This window comes from Triturus cristatus, chromosome 5_1 (genome assembly GCF_964204655.1).
Source record: "Triturus cristatus chromosome 5_1, aTriCri1.1, whole genome shotgun sequence".
NCBI lineage: Eukaryota > Metazoa > Chordata > Amphibia > Caudata > Salamandridae > Triturus > Triturus cristatus.
The window spans coordinates 584,637,247-584,658,336 of record NC_140587.1 but is presented as its reverse complement, the minus strand read 5'-3'; the positions used below and the strand labels follow the sequence as shown (position 1 = coordinate 584,658,336).

General features: G+C 42.7%; 1 protein-coding gene across 5 annotated transcripts in view; it reads left to right on the top strand.

The window, feature by feature from the left end:
• The window catches only part of TRIM55 (tripartite motif containing 55), a 604,973-nt gene that overhangs the window by 436,291 nt on the left and 147,592 nt on the right, over window positions 1–21,090 (top strand). For 3 of the 5 annotated variants that reach the window (XM_085605520.1, XM_085605521.1, XM_085605522.1), the window contains exon 9: window positions 6,333–6,623. The exons of the other annotated variants lie outside the window; for them this stretch is intronic. In XM_085605520.1, coding sequence (XP_085461646.1) covers window positions 6,333–6,623 — 291 coding nt within the window. The remainder of the gene's footprint in view (window positions 1–6,332; window positions 6,624–21,090) is intronic. 5 annotated transcript variants of the gene reach the window in all.

Sequence of the window (21,090 nt, the reverse complement as noted above, 5' to 3'; positions counted from 1 at the left end):
CTACTATGAATGAAAACTGTTATTCTCAGAGACTCTGATGGTCAGCATAACATTTGTCAGTCTTATTCATTTGTTCAAATTTGTAAGCTGGCTATCACAAGTTAATGAATCTGTGCTCCCTGCATTCCCTTTGGTATTTCGTATTGATATAGATTATATCCAGTTCCAGACATTTATAAATATATTTTTATGCTTTTCATGCATACAGTAAAACAACTTCTGTGTTTCACAGCCCATTCCCATCACATATCCGAGTTCTACGAATCAGCTGGGAGCCTTCAATAAATTGGATTTTTAATGTTTGGACTGTGATGTAGAAAGTGGTGGAAATGAGACACGGGGGTTGAAAATCGTTAGCAGGCTAGTCATTTTTTATGTTTTTTTAATTGTTGTGTCAAATTTGTGTTCTTGATTTTCTTGTGTGTTAAGTAGAGTTTAGAGTAGGGATAGAAGGATAGAAATGGATTTGAAAGGGAACGTGGTAGTTTTTTATATTTTTTTGTAAGTAGAGGTGGTGTGTGCCTGTTAGTTGTGTGACATGGATAAAAAAACAGTTGGGAGAGTTTGGGAAGGATGTTTGGGGGTTCCTAGAAGGGTGAAAGGATTGTGATGAGTCGGTGTGAGGAGGGATGGGACAAAGATTGAATGAAAGAAACATTTTTTTAATCAAAAGCTGAAATTAATTAAGATATACATGTATACACATGACATTTGGCTGTAGAAAACCGGTCTAAATAGAATATCCATAGTGCCCAAAATAAGTCATATTTAACATGGCCTGATGTGCACAGTTATCTAGGTGATAGGTATGCAAATTATTTAATGACTTATCTTAGAGTTTTAATAGCAGGCATAAACTTCTTTGTACATGTACCTATACGTTCAAAGAAGCGGCAATTATGACATTGTCTGATATGCACATCTCTCTTGTGGTGCAATATACCTGTTTTCTTCTTAAATGAATTAAGGTGCTTATAACAGAAAACATAGTTCAATATGCAATGATTCATGCATCACAAAAACTTCATCTCTGTACCACGAGAAGCACGGTTGGTAAAGTCTGAGTATACTATAGTAGTACACTCTTGTGTTGTAAGCATAGTTGTCATGTGGGGAAGAGCCAGCTCTTGAATAAACTTGTGAAGCTAAGATGGATGTCAGTGGGTCTTATGTGTGTGGGTAGTGAATTCCATAGTTTGGCTGCTTGAACAGAGAAAGAAGGTCCATCCATGTTTATGTTCTTGTGTGTTAGTATGATGAAATGGGGAGCCATTCTCGAGCATAGGTTCTTTTGTTGTACGTATCCGTTGATTTTCTTACTGATGAAGAATGGTCTTTTGCCATGTATTGCTTTGTGTGTGATATAAAGCAGCTTGAAGATGTATCTTCTGGCAACTGGTAGCAAGTGTAGGGCCCTCAAGACAGAGAATATATCTGGTTGTGATTTTAAATGTAGGAGTAGTCTAGATGTATCGTTCTGAATTCTCTGTGATCTTCTTGTAGTTGACACAGGTGATCTGTGATACAGACCATTAGCATAATAAAGATTAGATAGGACAAGCAAGATGGTAGGTTGAACTTTGTGACGCAATCCTAGGTGCGGGAAGATGCGTTGCAGTGTTTTCAAAGTGAAAAAGCTTGATTTGGCTATCTTTATCACTTGTGCATTGATTGACAGCTTGGCATCCATGGTAATCCCGAGGTTTTCTATGACCTTTGATATTTTTGGTGATGCTCCTAGATCATCAGGCCAGGTACAGAGAGAACCATAGGTTTTCCATTCACCACAGGCAAGCATTTCGGTTTTGGAGACATTCAATTTGAAATTTGCTTCATACCATCCATTGGCCAATGGCCTAGAGGCAATTCGAGATTTTTGACCATCCAATGTCCTTTGGGTTTTTCGATTTCAGATGTATCTGCGTAGTTATAGCAGTTGAAGTCAAAGCCATTGATTGGATCTGGTAATGATTTCATATAGATGTTTAAAAGCATGGGTGAGATGATTAAGCCTTGAGGGACTCCTACTTTAAGGCTGTATGGTTTAAAAGAGAAAGGAGAAGTATGTATTATATTTGTCCTATTTTGTTGGTAAGATGTGATCCAAGCGAGAGCTGTGCCCTTTATTATGGCTACCTCAAGTCTGTGAATTAGAGTGTCATGATCCACTGTATCAAAGGCTAGCAAATGGTCCAAGAGAAGAAGGGCAGCAACTCTGTTCTGGTCTACCATGTCTTGAAGGCCATCCCAGATAGAGATAAGGCCAATCTGTGCCTTTTCCTGTATTGAATCGAGTTTGAAAGTCAGAAAGTATGGATTTCTCTTCAATGAATAATGACATCTGGGCAAAAACTGCCCTTTCTATAAGTTTTCCCAGGAATGGTCGGTTTGTAATGGGTCTGAAGCTGGTGGGGTCTTGATTGTCTATGGAAGTTATATTTTTTTTAAATAAAGAGCGTATGTATCCTTTTTAAAATGTTTTATTTAAGGGTATATATGGGTGCAGGTTACATATCTAATAGCATGTCCTTGAAATTCACGCATAATTCCAAGAAGACTATAAGCAGTCAGTCAACACAGTTGTGTAATAACTTCATTTTTGTGATTAGAACAGGGTCTTAAATGCTTGTAGATTGTGTACTAATCATATACGGGCCGATTCACAGAACTGATCTGAGTCAAAATCCTAAACTTACTACTTTTGGTATTCACAGTAGGCACTTACGATTTTTGGTATTCACAGAATGCACTTACAACTCCTAACTTTACGTCCGCACTTGGGCCGGAATTTCCGCACCCGGACCACACTCTCCGCACCCGGAGCGTACTCTCCGGCTAGGGCCGCAATCTCCGGCTCGAGCCGTAATCTCCGGCTGGGGCCCGATTAAGTGTAATCAATGGGCCGGATTGCAATTTTTACAAAAACGAACTTTAGGAATGTGTGATAAATGGTAGAGGAGGTCATGAAAAACAGTTCGGGCAGGGAAAAGGGTACAGCCAGCAGACACTACATCATAACCTAGAAATGTTTTCTCCTTTGCATCATGGTACATGCAGTGCACCGTTTGTGCTCCCCTCAGTGTTGACTCCACAGAATGAGTGTATGGGTACTGCCTGAGTGAATGGATGAGAGCATGAGTAGTGCCTGAGTGGAAGGTTTGGTGGAAGGGTAATGTCTGGGTCATTTGGTGAGTCAAAGTATGAGTGCAAGAGTATTGCCTGGGTCATTGGATGATTGCATGGTTAGTGCCTGAGTGAATGGATGAGTACTTGGGTACTGCCTAAGTGAATGCTAGAGTGCACGAGTTGTGCCTGTCTAATTCCATGAGTGCATGGGTAGTACTTCAGTGACGGGATGAGTTTGTGGGTAATGCCTGACTGGAAGAGTGGGTGCAAGGTTAATGCTTGGGTCATTGGATGAGTGCATAGTTAGCGCCTCAGTGAATGGTTAAGTGGAAGAATAATGCCTGAGTGATTGCATAAGTACATGGGCAGTACCTGGGTGATTGCCTAAGTGCAGGGGTACTGTCTGAGTGATTGGATGAGTGCATGGGTAGTCCCTGAGTGACTTTATTAGTGCATGGCTAATGTCTATTTGCTTAGATGAGTACATGGGTAGTGGCTGAGCAAAAAGATGACTATAACAGAAATGCCTGGGTCATTGAATGAGTGCATGGGTAGTGTATCACTGAATGAATGAGTGCAGAAGTAGTATTAGAGGTGAATGAATGAGTTCAGCAGTAGTCCCTAAGTGATTGCATGAGTACATGGTCAGAGCATTGGTGATTGCATAAGTGTAGGGGTAGTGTCTCGTGATTGCATGAGTGCATGAGTTTTGCCTCTGTGAAATGAAAATGCACGGATAATGCCTGCGTTATCCTATTAGCGCCAAAGTTGTGCTACAGAGATTAGATGACGGCATGGATAGTGTTTGTGTGAGAGGAAAGCTATCTGGCTGATGACATCAGCAACATAATGAAAGTTTTTAAATAGTGTAAAGAATGAACACTATTTTTAATAGAAATAAATATCAACAGTGTTGACTGCACAGGCAACACTGAGGGGAGCGCAAATTGTGCACTGCATGTACCATGATGCCAAGGAGAAAACTTTTCTGGGTTATGATGTAGTGTTTGGCCATACCCTTTTCCCCGCCCAAACTGTTTTTCATGACCTCTTCTACCATTTATCACACATTCCTAATGTTCGTTTTTGTAAAAATTGCAATCCGGCCCATTGATTACACTTTATCCGGCCCCAGCTGGAGATTACAGCTCGAGCCAGAGATTACGGCCCAAGCCTGAGAATACGGTCCGGGTACGGAGAGTACGCTCCGGGTGCGGAGAGTAAGGTCTGGGTGCAGAAATTCCAGCCCGGGTGCAGACGTAAAGTTAGGAGCCATAAGTGCATTCTGTGAATACCAAAAATCGTAAGTGCCTTCTTTGAATACCAAAAGTAGTACGTTTAGGATTTTGTCTCAGATTAGTTGTGTGAATCGGCCCCATAGTGACTTTGCTACCTAACAACAGCAGTTTCTCACTGCACACACACACACACACTACACCTATACTTACAACAAGGTTCCGTTTACAACTTGCCCAGAGCTGTATTCCCAGGGGGATATCAGGGCAACTACAAGAATATCTGTGTCTATGGGCCAAGAATTATTGGGTTCTCAAACTCCAGACCTGATAATTCCAGACACAAAGACTCTAACCCAGAGATTTGTGAGAAGCTGCACAGGATGCAGGGGGCAGCTTTTCTGGCACCTAACCATCCTCATACTTAGCGTGAGGAGAACGAAAAGGCTCCCCCCCAGCTGAAGTACAAGAAGCACTCAAATAATAAGATAATGAATGTTATATTAATGATTACAAATATTTGAATGTTTTTTTTTTATGGAATGATCTGCTGAAATGTCATATCTCTACTAACATTGTTAATGGTGGCAATATGATTCTACATACTTGAAAGGGAAAACATCTAATGCTCGGGCCACTCAAACCACAGAGAAAAGGGACTGCTGCAGTGTGGATTGCAAGAATGAGCTTTTTTGTAAAACTAAATTACAATGCCGTTTGTTAAACCCACTTTTCCTACATGAATGCACACACTCTGCGACTAGGTCAATCTTATAATAATGGTTGTGTCAAAGCCGTCAAGAACTGTAGGACCTCCTTGACTCAACGAAGTTACAAGAGTCATTTTGGTGCTCTTTGTCTGTCTCAACTGAAGTTGTCTACAAGGGGATCTCTCAAAAACTCAAAATTTGATACATTCCAACATTCATGAGAAACCTTTAAGAGGACAGCAGGGCATCCACATCTCTGGTGAGGCTCAATGATGTGTAAGACAAGCACTTATTCCAAACACTGAGATGTTAGCGAATCTACTACCTGCTTGTTGCAATATAAGACGTTCTTCCTTATATCACAAAGATGCTAAAAGTCATTTTGACTTACTTAATTAACAAAGAATAAAACAGTATATCTGCTAATTCATGCAAAAAAGAGCCCTTAGTTGCAGGTTTACTAGGCTTCAGATTGTCCTGATATTGTAGAGGGTACCAGTACCAATACAGTTATCTTTGAAGTAATTTATACCATTCTATGCAAAGTTTTTGCTTGCCCTGTTTCCGTATAGCTTCACTGATACTTGTCCAATACAAACCCTCTGTACCCTCTCTGAAACCTAAATGCCATTGCTTTATGACCTGTTGCCTTTACTCCTCTTCTTGATTTCACTTGTCTGTTGCTAACATACCGTCAATAAATCACTTGCCTCTTTGTGTCAGAACACAACCCTTAATCTATTAATCTCCCATATTACAACTCTATTATTTTGTCCAGCCCTCACTTTTTCCCCTGTAGTTTTGTTACTTTCTCTTTTTCACTCTTTTCACTTTTGGGTGATTCATTGCTTTGATATTATAACAAGGATTTAGTAAAATGAGCTTTAAACATATAAATCCATGTATCGAATTCACATTAACTAAAACATCAAAGCTTTAAAATGTTGCACTCCTCAAAAATATAATAGGAACTATACAGGTTTAAGAGGACCATTGCTATGTGACCTCCATGAATATAAATGTAAATAAAATAGCTAAGCATAAGGTTTAAAACATAGATATATGATGTATTTTAATTTCCCAATTGGAGAATTTAATGCATTTTCCTATGTATCCTTTCAACAATTTCCATTCTTTCAGACCTCAACCACCTTTTTGCTCAAATTCTAAAATTAACCTGAGTTTCAAAGAATCCCGGCTCAGATCCAGGAGGTAACAGAGTCTGCTCTGCTTTCTCTCCAACTTATCTTTCCTGATAAAGGGTGAAGCCGCAGCTAGTGGTGTTCAGCTAAGTGCAAAGTCTGACGTGCCAGAACTGTCAACAGCAGAAGCTGCCGCCAATCCCTTGGTCCACTCTAGTTCACCTAAAACCCAAACAAGGCAAACAAGCAGCCCTACCCCAGCCCAGCCGACTGACCATCCAGCTGAGGGAGGACCTCCTGTCCCCGTGAAGGTGGAGGTCGAGAAGTCAGATGTCACAGAACAAACAAAGCAACCTACTCCAGCAACAGGAAACAGCATGAACACCAACACAGCACCAGCCAACAATCAGGTCAGTTCTCATAACAGTACCTTCAAAGCTGCGTTTAAAGGCAAGTCATCTCCAACTGCAAATATAACTAACACATTAAACCAAGAACCTTTTTCATTTCAAGTTATTCACAATCAAACATTCTGATTCACAAGCTCCGCTATAGTGTTGGCTATAAAATATTGGTCAAGCCTTCATTATGGTTACAGGAAGAGTGCATAAAACCTGTGGGAAGCCTGTTGAAGTCAAACCAGGTCATACCTGCGACAACCCGTAAAATATCAACAGTTATGCCCTATGGAATAAGACAGGGATGAGAATATTCAGATCAGGTCCCAGCTAAACATCCACATAACTCTAGTACCTTCATCCAACTAGTTTAGGAGTCTCAGGGGCATATTTAATAGCCCCATTCGCCACCGAAGCGTCACTTTTTTTGACGCTCCGGTGGCATAGTGCCATTTCCCATATTTACAAGGTGGCTCTAAGCCACTTAACGTGGCTTAATGCAACCTTCTAAATATGCCCCTTTCCACCACAGTCTTCTGCGACAAAGGGGTGTGCAGTGGGTGTTGCTGTGGGCATTCCAATGTAACACCCATTGCTTTTTGATGCTGCCCCAGATTTACAAGACTGGGGCAGCGGCAAAAACAGCACTATTACCAGGCGTATGAATGGCGATATGAGGAAAAATTCTTTTCTCCTCGTTTTATGCTCTATCCCTGTGTGCTGCACTCTGCAGCACAGAAGGAAAGAGCAAATTGCTATTAATAATTGTTTATGTGCAGGAAATGGCCCCTTCCTGCACATAAACAATCGCTCCTGCAGCTCAGGCCCCCTTACAACATGGCAGCAGGAGGGCCTGCACTGGTGCTAAGCAGCCTTTTTTGTGAATATGGCGCATCCCTGCATTTGAAAGAATGTCAGAGTGCCAGGCTGTTGAATGCGCCCCGACATTTCTTTGTAAATATGCCCCTCAGTGTCTCAGGGATTTAAAGAACTTTCTCTTTTCCCACAAATGTAGAAATCATTCCCACAAGAAGCTGCATTACAATTATTGTTAATTATTGCACCTGATAAAACCAGACACTGATATGTTCGGAATTTTTCATCTGTGTTGGTTATCACCTATTTTGAATTTTGTCCTCAAAATTAATCATAACTTACATATTTTGGCATCTATAGCATCCAAATTTGCATCTACCCATATTCATCACCTGTTAAATTCCACCAGTTTTGACCTGCCGAAATATAGCAGGGAGCGCACTAATTACTCTCTGTGATAAACTTCGCACCATTGCAATCCATTAGCAAACAGCCATTTGAGAAGGAACATATGCAATTTACCGGCCACTCGTAATCAGCGCCTATGTGTAAAAGTACCAAGGTACAATATTAATACAGTAATGCTAATGATAATTCTTTATTGTATGCAGGTAATGAAATCATCGAAAACATTTAAAATAAATTAACATGTAAGACTAGGCATAAAAAATTCTCTACCACAATAAAAATAAATACTTTCCTATCTGGACTAAAATGGAATGGTTGTTGGCCACGGTTGTACTCTCTAATTGTAATTTGCAATGTGCCGTATAAATTACATTTATTCGGAATATGGTATTGGTTTTTCCACAGTTTTTTCCACATTTGATGAGAAGGCCTTCGAAACAGACGCGCGAGTTCCTTACATAAGAAATATTGGACTTAATAACACACTACGTTTATGGGTTAAGCCTGGACAAGCACACAAAAGCCTGCCATATTTAGAGCCACAATTCTGACAGCATGTATTGGTCAATATCCAGATGTATGTAAATTCGCTGGCAGTTCATATAATAGCGAAAGTAAAAAGCGCAGGTTAAGTGTTACCGACAGTGACATGATTAAACAGCTCTGAGGGACAAACCCTCCTGGTATACCTAATGAGTGGTGAAGGTGCATGGGCGCCATGCTGCCTCTCTGGTCTTCTCTGTGAAAATCCTTTTGATATTGCACTGTAAATAAACCCATGTAGGACGTATGCCATACAATCCATTAACGATACACACAACCACATTTGATAGAACGTCTTTTTATGTCAGTAAAATGACTTAATTTCATTTATGGCCACCTAGCAATGTAAGATGGTTGAGGGCAGAGAGACAGTGGCTAAAAAGAAGCACAGAGATCTGTTGGATTTATAATGTTCTTTCCTTCATAATACCTCTTTACACACACACACACACTCAACAATTCACAGCATTCTTTGGAAACATAGAATTCTAGATCGGTAACAGTTAATAACTGGGATGTTTTGCATCAAGGGATTCCGAGCGACATGAGATAGGCAATGAGAGTGAAACCCATGTTGTTTATTATGTCACTCAGAACCCTGAGGCAACATACATCCCCATTATTTACATTTTACCCTTCTGTAATGTTATGTTATGTGTGGCCTCTAACATCATCTTTCCCTGCTTTCAACTGCTGCCCAGTGACCTAAGAGTTATGTATTAGCCTTACAGAACATGGCATCTCCTACCGGTCTCAAAATTAAAAAAAAAGAAATAGCTGAGTGCCTGCAAGCCACCCCATCACTACTGTTCGTTACCCTCCCCGCAAAAGCAGTGGTGTCTGCTCTCCGTTGGAATAGAGATCCAGCACTTCACTGATAAGCTCTCAAAGAGCCCTGTCAGAGCAGCCTGGAATGTGTTTATCATGTAGCAACATTGGAAAGCAACTTTTGTTTTCTAGTGTTTCTGTGTGACAGCACTGAATACCCAGATTTGAAATCTGCTGTTCATGCTATGGTCACTAAGTGAGAGCCATACATAGCAAATGTCATAATACACCCCACAACATTACATATATGTTGTATGCCATGTAGACCAACAACTTAGCTTAAAGTTTGATAAACACCAAGCCAAAACAGGGCCGTCTTAACAGCATTATAGGCCCCCGGGCAAAGCAGAGCACTGGGCCCTGCCTACACAGCCACTCACTGGAATAAAAAATGTTTAACAGGAAGCTAGTGTCAAATTCCGGTCTGCCTTGGGCCCCTTGCTCCTGGGGCCCCCGGCCAACTACCAAGCATGCCCATGCGTTAAGACATCATTGAGCCAAAACTCACCCTAAAAGTTTGCACAATGAGGGTTGTGGAGTGGACTTGCTCATATGAACACGCCCATTTCCTATCTTACTCCTGAGGGTGAGGTCCTCACAATCTTAAGACTTTGGTGACTTCTTAAATATTTTTCTTTGCTCTCTGCCCTCAATATATTTTATTTAGGGGCTAAAACATATTTGTGTTTCAGGGTCCCAGTGTTCGGCATTTAAAAGTTCTAATGTTGGGATACGAGCAACTATCTCTAGATGGAAGTCTTAGAGGAAACAACATCATATTGCATACGTCGAATTTGAAATATGCAGGTCACACCTTTGTTGTTATTTGAAAGTAACCATCCTTTGTTTAGCTGGCTTCCTGTCATGATGCTTGCTTAACATCTGAATCCGCTTGAAAGGAACGAATTACCAAATTACACAATTTACTCACTGACTCAAGTTTTTAATGCCTGCAGTCCGGTGGAGGGGCTCAATCATCTCAACAAAATGAAGGAAAATGGTGCAAAGAAAAGATAATTCTTGATGAACCTTCTGCTCCCTGCTCCTGCAGCATCAGTGGGGTGTTATCTTCAACTGTAACTTTATAGCCCGCCATAACGAGCGGTGCCGGCCATTAAAGCTACGCTCCAGCTTTTGGCTCAGGCCTTAAACAAGGGAGTGGGAGTTTAATGCTGGTATAGCTCAGCTATGGAGGGCTATAAGGCTAAGAACATTCCCCCACTAGAGGGCAGAATATTCTAACAAAAAAAACAAATGCCTCACAGGAGCCCGAGGGGACTGAATTCCCCTCAGGCTCCATGAGGCCTTTGTTCACAGCAACAGCTATGAATGACAACACTGGAATGTTGGAGCTCCGGGCATCTACCGGCAATTAGAAACCTGAAGCAGTCAATTGCTTTCAATGGACCTCCCAACATTCCATTGTTCTAATATATCCTTATAGCCCGCCGTAGCAGGCTATACCGGCTATTAAAGGCCCGCTGCAGCCTTAAAGGCCCGAGCCGAAGGCTATAAGGCTATTCGAACATTCTGCCACTAAAGGGCAGAATTTAGTGGCAGAATGTTCTAACAAATAAAACAAAGCCTTCATGGATCACGAGGGGATTGAAATCCCCTCAGGCTCCCTGAAGCCTTTGTTCACACCCAGAGCTGTGAACAAAGCCACATTGGAATTTTGGAGCTCCGGGCTTATACCAGCCATTATAAGCCCGGAGCACTCCATTGTTTTTCAATGGACCTCCCAACATTCCATTGTTCTAATGTGTGTTCACTGATTCACAGAAATGCTCCATGCAGATGCATGGATTTATACTACATCTTTACATCTACTTTCCCTGCTTTAACAATAGCATTACATTCCGCAAACAAGTGAATAACAAACTAAGTTGACGATCTATTAAAACAATAGTAAACACAACATGGAGGATAGAGGCTGGAAATTTGGTGATCAGGGAGTGTGGTAGACACACTTGAGATCTATCATCCCACGCACAAAGACCCCTCTACGGGCGCTGCAGATAAAACCTGAAAATGTATGGAAGGGAGATTAATTGGCCTTGGTATCCAGGGTAGGAAAGAATTGCTAAAAGATGAGTGACAGAACAGATTGAAACCAAAGGATTGCAATAATTAGGAATGACACCCATGAGGGCATGTAAATAAAATACTAAAACAAGTTTAGTGTATGGTATACAATATTTTTTCTGGATTTCTGAAACCCACTGCTCTAATCACCTGTTTAGTGCATACCGACAGCAAAGAACACTGAGCTCTGAAAGTGATGTATGAAATCCCTCACCCTTGCTCTTCTGAGAACATGGAATACCTAATATATGGCCTGCTAGTCCATATATTGTATATTACATAAAGTGTCCGAGATCTACATTTTCATTAATCCTTTTTTCTTTCATGTTGACCAAGTTATAGGATAGTGATACCTTTTGAGTTTTGTCTTCCTTTAAGCATAATTTTCCTCAATTTTCTGGGGAAAGATAAGTTACAGAGTCCTTCTTTGGTTTTAAAAATGCAACGTTCACTTCAGCTTTTGTGGTGAAATTTGAGCCCCTCATCCTAAATTCAAAACACTGTTCTCTCACTGGGTGAGACTGTGCAAGCATGACAGATGCTCCTGTAGCATTTAAAAGACTGTTCTAATGACAACAGTTTATAAAGTCTAACTATACCTGCAATATTGCCTTACACAGAACAAAACCCCACCTAACTAATACAATCACCAACTCTAAATCCCCCCACCCTTAAACTGCTCTTTACCCAGGATCATGAACCCATCAGAAAACGTAACATTTCCCTTCACCTCTGCTTGTCTTTACCTTTCACAGCATCGCAACTCACAGGAGATTCCCTCCACCTCTCGATCATAACTGGCCTATCTGTCCAGGAACCTAGCCACCCCGTCTATCACTACTCTATCTACCTCTAAAAGCACCACTCTGGAAAACTCTAACAGAGGTGTTTATAACTGCAGAACCTAGACCCTACCGCCCCCAAGCACTGCCCTTATACCTGCAAATTTTCACGCAACAACCCTCACACCTTCACTCTTATTTTCAAAATGTAAAATTAATTGGCCATAAAGGACAAGTATACAACATTGTCTCCGAATAGCTCAGAGGCCTCAAACCTAATATACTTATGTAGTCAAAAGTGAAAGCCCCAACAGAACTTCCTAATTTCCCTATTGATTGTTCGCTATGTCTGGCTGTGGCTGTTAAACTGACTGCTCCATCCTATATCCTCCTGGGCACCAAACCACCCTCCCTCTGTCCATTGCCTTTTTAACTGCTTCAAGTCCTGCTTCATCTGTTTTAGACCACAATTAGTAACAGCATTTAATCATTTTATCCCAAATGCAACAGTAAGACAGAACAGTTGCCCATACCATATACAATGTTTTTCCCCTTCAGTCTTTCCACGCTGAAACCCAAATATCTCCCAAACGGCTGTCTGTTCCTGGCGAGCTGCCCACTCCTCAAAAAAACATGCCTGCAAATCCAAACTATACAGTAAAAAAGCAAACCAACATGTGAAAAATGTACCTGTACCTTCACTGCACCCACTTCTACTATGCCACTCCATTTGACAAATAAGCTATCTCCGCACACATGTCGACCACCACCTTTCTATATTCCAACCTGTATCTCCTTAGGCTCCAACCTGTTGCTGCCCAGTTCTGAAAAAATATGTCTCGACCCCCAGACTCAAGGCTTACTTCTGTAATCTCACCCAGTTCAAACAGCTGAAAACTGATCAAAGGTCTTTGCCTCACCCTCACCCCTCAAGCTAAAATTAGCTCAAACCACCTGTACGGACAAGCCCATGCAACTCCAACCTCTGTAATGTCACATCCCTACCCACCCCCTCTGGTCTATTGTACAACTCTTCACCTGAATGATGATGAGATGTTCACTCTTCCTCATCTTGCTCAGCTACACCTCCATTGACCTAAGACCCACAGCAATTTGGACACCCTAAAAGCCCCAGAGAACATCTACACAATATACAAACTAAATAACACTGTGTCCCACTCTGACGCACATACACTCCCCAAAACTATCAGCAAATTCTGCAGTAATGCTACTGTTATAGGCTTTTTCAACCTGCTGCCCCTTCCCTCTGCATTGTCCAGCCCCCAGAATCATAGCCTCTTTCCCGCCACACTGGCCCTTTCACCCCAGAAGGAATTACCATAGAAAGCAACAGCCGCCAATTTTCTTATGACCGTTACTAGGGGAATATATCATCTGTAACATGCCTCTTTCTGTCCTAACACCTCCATGCCCATCTGACCTCTACTCATTGTCCCCTCACCAGAAATGCTTGCCACTTGCCTGTAAGCCCTTCTTGTAGACTTTACTAATGACCTCACGATCACTTGCATTACTCTCATACTTCTTGTCTCCAACAAGTTTTTGACCATCCTCGGCTTCATCTATTCTGTGTTTGCTGACAGAGAACAGACCCTCTGCCACTGAGAATGAGACAATGTACCCACAGTTTCAGTCTCCACTCCCAGTATGTATCATGCTCGAAAAACAATCATATAAGTCATGTAACCTAAAAGAAACACCTGCAACAATCTCAAAACTCTCTTATCCCTCAATATTTGCCTATTCACTGACTCCGCTACTACCTTGTTGTCCACATTACATATGACTTTTTTTATTTGTGACTGCCGAACCCTACAACACCAAACCAATTACCAACTGAAATCTCGTTAAAACTGTCTTGCATCCTTGCCTTAGCCACTCCTCGGGACATTTTTACGATTAGCAGTTTAATTGTCAATGCAAACCACGCCCTCAGTGCCCGCTACCTCTGCACCTACTATTTGCATCAACTCCCTCACCCCAGATAGTCACTCCATTAAAAAGGCTGCCCGCTCTCAGGATCTGCCTTAATTGCTGCCCTTGATCTCAAATAACTCGACGCAGACATGACAAACCAATCCGCCCAAAAAACTTTCCTTTCCACTCTCACCACTCAACATACAAAATTCCACTTGCATCCATTGTTTGCAAATCAGTTCTATTCCTAAAAAAGTGATGCATTGTTTGTTTTGGGCACCAGCAGCACAACCCCACACTCAGCATTAAGTTCTGAAACTCCTATCAATGCCAAATTGCACTCCCTTATCCTAGTCATCCCTAAGAGGGAATCATTTGGATAATATGTCACTCTGCCTGACATCATCACACAGGAAACATCCATTACAAATTAGAACTAAATGTTTCAAACAGTGCACCGGACATAGAACACTGTATATGTAGTACCTTGTCCCCATATATCCTCCCTACAAATTATATGCCTAAAAGCTGGAAGTCATGTGGTGCAGTGGCAGCAAACAAAATGCAGTCTCAATCTCACAATTCCTAACCAAGAGCATCTCTTCATTAGTACTGGCATATGTCACTGACTTGTCCTCATTGATTGTAAACTCATTAACTGATAGGCCCTCCAGCCAAGACTTCAAATTCCTCGACAGCCTTTTTAGGCACTACCCCCAACTCTGACACAATCTGTTTCTCACACAGCCAACGATGAAAGGACTGGTCACCCTCCCTTATATGTCTTTTCCCACCTTCATTCTCATCACCTCTCGATTCTTGAATGCCAGTTTCCAGTTCTCTGCCCAACACTCCATTCTCGGACCTGGTAACCCAAACAAAAAACACACTTGAACCTACCCTCAATACTTCGGATACAAATGCACCACTGCTCTATCTTGTGCCGCTTAACCAGAGTTGGAGCATTTTCCTCCAAGTCAATGACTTTCCCTGATTGTTCCTGAAAGTGCCCCATGCCCTGCACCAAAGGGGACTTACCCCTACACTTGGCGCACTTGTCCCTGAACCTACATAAATTATCACTGGTTTTATGTGGAATTATATCTAACCATCACTTCCAATTCCGAAACCTAGGACTATAAATAATTCTCACCTTAGGGTCTTCTTTGTTTTCATACAAACGACGCAGTCCTGAGGATGGTCCTGTGGATGAAAATGTTATGAGACCGAAACATCGACGCATCACCCATCTTTCTGGGGAACTTTTTATAACATCTATCAGAGTTGTTTTGTAATGTTCATCAGACATGCATCCTCTAGACATTTCCAGACAGTGGGCACCCAGTATGCCGACATTTGTGAACACAATCTAAGCCATTGTTGTAATGAATTAATCAGTGTTGATGTACTTGAAACATTTTAGTACACAATCCCTGGATCTAATCTTTGTGAATGTTTAGCTAGGCTTTGCTTGATTTGATACTTTGTTCTAAGTACAGACTTAATAATGGATACACCTGTTGTGCAATGATTTGTTATTCTGATTATGAATATGATGAATATGTCATGTTTGTTTCATATCTATTAAATTACACTCAGATGTAAATGATAGACATCACCTAATAACAGTAAATGATATAAAAAAATCTCATAATAATACCTCTTGTTGACACCCATACCTGTTTGAATTTGAATATCCAAGACCACAAGGGTAGTTTGGGTTGCCCTTTTTTAAAAATTTATGAACCTACCATGGTCAACTACACATGCCTATGCTGCACAACTAGAGCATGCTCCAATTCAAGATGACACATTGCCAGCAACCTGCACACATGACCCTGCACCTAGATATCTCTAGGTGAGACACCCCAAAAAGGACTGATAAGGAAATTGCAACCCACTTCCTGTATGGGCCACTGGTGCCATCTGCATAGGCATTACCCATTGTAACCAAAGATCTTGATTCAGTTCACCCCATGTCACCTCTTCATCCTCAGTCATCCTCACCCTGAATTCCTCACCGCAATGGACCCATTCTATACCACTGAAATTCGCAAAAAGCGCAACAAATAACATCCACATGCATATCACACTACTCAGGATGCTTCTCACAGTACACCCTAGCATTAATCGAAAAAGTAGTTCAATTCTCAATAGTCACAGCACCTTTGGCTACCTAGCCAATTCTCACTTTCCCCCCTTAAAACCATCCTTTTCCTATTACCTTTTTTTTTGCAGAGTATTATATAGCGCGAACTTGACCCAAATCGGGTATCAGAACACTTTACATAGCACCAGTTACGTTACATGAGGACACACGTTCATTTTTGTTAGGCACCGGGGGCAGATCTATGAGCCCCTTGCGCCTCATTTACGCCGCCGTTGCGTCACTTTTGTGATGCAGTGGCGGCGCAAATCCTGCGCCATGCTGTGGGGTATTTACAACGTGACACATCTGGCAGATGCGTCACGTTGTAAAGCCCTGCGCCACATGTAGGTGTTCTGGAGCAGGGGGGGGGGGCATTCCGGTGCAGGAACGCCTCCAAAAAGTGGCTGAGTGAAATCTACAAGATTTCACTCAGTCACTTTTAAGGCCATGCTGCATCAAAACCCTGCGCCTGCTTGAAGCAGGCGTAAGGATAGACGCAGCATGTAAGGGATAGGGCACCCCCGAGCCTTGCTGGAGTTGCGTCGCGCTTGCGACACAACTCCAGCAATGCGCCGCCGTTCCTACAGGAGATGCATCACGCATCTGCCCATCCGCGTGCCACGGTGCGCCGCATTGTAAATGCGGTGCATCAATGGTGGCGCACGGGTGGGCCGATGTGTCGCAACTCTTCTGGCGCATCTCTGCTGATTAGCAGAATTGCGCCAGACGTCATTAATCTGCCCCCGGGAGATTAAGTGATTTGCCCAGAATCACAGGAAGTTCAGCGTCATTGCCGAGACTCGACCCCAGTTCCACAGATTCAAGGTCGGCCACCCTAGCCCTTAGGCCAACTCCTCTCCCCCTACCTTCATGTGCGGCATATTAAAAATGTACCCATATTCAGCTTATTATAACTTTATTTTTCAGCCAATGTGTCTCCAAGTGCTTTGAAATGCCCATGTATGGCCATTCATTTTTTTCTTTCTTCCCAGCTATTCTATCATCCAAAATCCATCTCCCTTTTTCTTGCTGCTTATCATCGTCCTTACCCTGTGCCTCATCTGATGCTTCTGGAACTCCACTCCAATCTATATGGCTGCCCCATGCCCACTACTCTCTAACTCTATTTGCTGTATATCCCTCAAGGCCAGTACATATCTGCTCACCAATCACCTCACCCTCTCCATGTTGCCACTACTTGCCACATTCTCCCTAACTCCCTGTGACCTTCCACTCTGGCTCTCTCAATCTTCTTATTATTCATTACTCTCCTGCCTCTTGGCTTCATCCCTACACCCTCCCTTTCCCCTTTATACATTGCTTCACCTTCCCCTATGCCCCTTTGCCCTCTAAACCATCCTTCCCCTACACTTGCACCAACCTCCCTTTCCTTCTACTCTCTCTGATCAGCAGTGCCACCTTCTGGGCCTCTGGCAGCATCACACTTCTGTCACCACCAGTCCGTTCCTCTGGGTACCCACCTGTCAGCTTCTCTCTTTTTCTGCACCCTCTGCCCTGAAGCTGTTAATCCATTCCCCACTTTATGGTCACTCATTCCGCTCCCCTGCAGCCAAAAAGTTCCCATTGCCACCTCTTCTCTCCTCTCTCACCTCCCTAACTCCCCTCCTCCCCAGCTGTGTGTTCTTGCCTGTTTCCATATTAAACATGGGGGGGACTGTATACGGCTGCTGCCTCCCTGTTCTCAACTCTATAAGGGCAGACTACCAACATGGAATCATGCTACCCTCCCTTAGTTTCACTGACTGCTGCTTGTTCCTCCAAGGTTACCCGCCCTCCTACCTCATTAACCCCTGTGCTTCAGGCATGTGGCGTTGAACACACCATGCAAAAACAACAGTTGATGGATAGAATGCAGAACAATGTCATACATTCACCCCAGTACAGAGATCTGGGCCTAAATCCATCGTTTTTTTGCTCACCATGCCATTCCAGTTTGAACCCAGCCATATGCAAATCAGTCTTGACCCTGTGCCTCATGGGAACAGTCCAGCCCAAACTGCCAAGCCAGGTCCTCCCTGGACTGGAAACAAGCATCCTAGGACCGGTTTTGGGGTTTCACCCCTCTTCATCCAGGATAGCTTGATTCCAGTGGCATGGAGAGCACGGGACCCACATCTGGGCATACCCTTCCCACTCAGGGTGACAAATGCAAAAACAACAGTTGATGGTTTTGCTTTGTTCGCCCTAAGTTGGCAGGGTATGCCCAGACGTGGGTCCCTTGCTCACTTTGCCACTGGATTCAAGCTAGCCTAGCTGATGACTGTCGATTGCCCATAAACCGGTCCCAGGATGCTTGTTTCCGGTCCAGGGAAGACAAGGCTTTGCAGTTCGGGCTGGACTGTTCCCATGAGGCACAGGGTCAGACTGAGTTGCATATGGCCATGTCTGAACTGGGGTGGCGGAGTGAGCTAAAGAATGATGATGGATTAAACCCAGATCATTTGACTGGGGGTGAGTGCTTGCAATGTTCAACACTCCGTCCATCATCCCCTTTGGTTTTACTTTGTTTGCCCTAAGTTGGCAGGGTATGCCCAGACGTGGGTCCTTTGCTCACTTTGCCACTGAATTCAAACTAGCCTGGCTGATGACGGCTGATTAGCCAGAAACTGGTCCCAGGATGCCTGTTTCCGGTCCAGGGAAGACATGGCTTAGCAGTTCGGGCAGGACTGCTCCCATGAGGCACAGCGTCAGACTGATTTGCATATGGCCATGTCTGAATTGGGGTGGCGGAGTGAACTAAAGAATGATGATGGATTAAACCCAGATCAGTTGACTGGAGGTGAGTGCTTGCAATGTTCAACACTCTGTCCATCATCCCCTTTGGTTTTACGTTGAACACACCATCACTGCTGCTGCCTCACCACCACTTTCCTCATTCCTGACCCCGTCTACTCCCTCAGCTTCACCTAATGCCCTAAAGCCTCATGACCTCCTATACCCTCATGTACCTGCCGGTCAAAGTTGCCTTCTTCCACTCTCCACTCCACTATTACTCCCACTTCACTATCACCCACTAAGCCTTTCCATTTAAGAAAATATTGCCACCTTCCTGCCTTTAACTGTCTACCTACCTACATTACTCCAAGGCCTCCCTACAAGAGGCACAAGGGCATGATACATTTGGGTGCACCGGGAAAATCAAGAAAGATTAGGCTGTCCCCTGCGCACCCACTCAAAAGCCCCCTAACACCACCCTTTTCCACCCACCCAATCAATCAACTGTATCTCTCTCATGCACCACCCACCCAAGAAGCTCAGATGGAGAAAGGCAAGCCCATCTACCAGCTCCTGCCCTCCATTCTGAATGGTAGGATGACTCCCGCAAACATTCCAAAGAAAAAAATGACATTTATATTTATAATAGAAATGTAGTTTATGAGCATACCTTCCTTTAGTAGAAGTAAAAATCTATACCTGGAACCCGGCTGTGATCTTCTGTGATTGCACTGTTGAGCATAACATGGTTTATTGGAATTTACAGCCATTATTTTTCTTTTACAAGAAATACTGGCTTCAGTATTAGAATTGATGCTTCTTCTGATAGGGGAATACTTGTATTGATTTTTAAATGTATTCTTTTTGTCAATGTCCATCTTACATAGGCCATTCTTATTTGTTATAATGTAGAATACACATTTTAAAGGGCCGTAAAAATGTTCATGCTCTCAAAATATAGAATATAGGTCTTATGTTTTTATCTTTACATGCAAAATGATGATTGGGCCAGTATCAGGACCTTTCAAATATTGGCTATTCTGTCAGTAGGGGAAGAGCAGTGGCACATTTGAAGACATAACTGTAGAACTCACAATATACAAAGATACACGTGGTCTGTAGGTATAATAGCCAATCTTGCTGAATGGTTCATCGATCTCTCTGTCTCTGTTCCTATTGCTATTCCTCTGTTCATGCACCCTGAGGTGGCATACTTCATCATAGGGTCCCTCCTAACACCACTCACAAAAGAAGCATGTGATGTAGGCAACAACCGCCCTGTTGAGGTCCCTCTGTGAGCTTGAGGTGTGGGTGAGTGGAATGGAGTGCATATATGAAAGAACTAGAAGTAAAACTACCCCTTGGTGGACAATAGATCAACTTTATTCTTTGTCCCCAAGGGAAATGATTAAAACTAAGAGGGGATGGAGACCTTCAACCGAATCGTTGCACAGGGGTCAACATGTTTCTGCCTAATTGTAACCCTTTAAAGATGGCGTAAAGCATTCCTTAGGACCATACATTGGAATCACTCTGACAGTATTTGAGAAAAAAGTTTTCTTAAAAACAAGTACAACCAATGTTGTTTTGCAAGTGGTGTGAAGAGGAATCCAATGATGAAGCATGTGTCCAAAGGGTTGGTGAAGGTTTCTGTTAAACCTGACATCCTTGGTGTGGTACTCCTACAAACATTTTGCCTTTTCCCCTCCTTATTTAGGCAGGATTCATTTTTGTTAGCGTTAGGACACTGTGCACTTTACCAATTCCAACCTGTGCTAAAGTGCTTGTGCTCTATCTTTCAAAAATTGTTAAAGTGGCTTATACCTAATTGGCCCAATTCATTTACTTGTAACTCACTAGTATATAGTACTACATGTACTCTAGATCTGTAAATTAAATGCTACTAGTGGGCTTGCGGCTCTCATTGTGTCACTCACTTAAGTAGTCTTTTACATAGTCTTTTAAACAGGATCTTCCGCTAGTGGGTGCACTACCTCATCTAGCTCTACTGTATGTAGATGACGCCATCCTGTTAGCCAGAACAGGTGTGGGCGTGCTAAAGTTCATTGTCTTTTTTTATCTCTTTTATGAGTTCTTTGGATTCATCTACAAATTATAGCAAGTCCTTAGTGATGGTTACTGGAGTTGGGAAATCAGGAGTCAAAACCTTTTACACCCAGGGCCATTTGTTGAC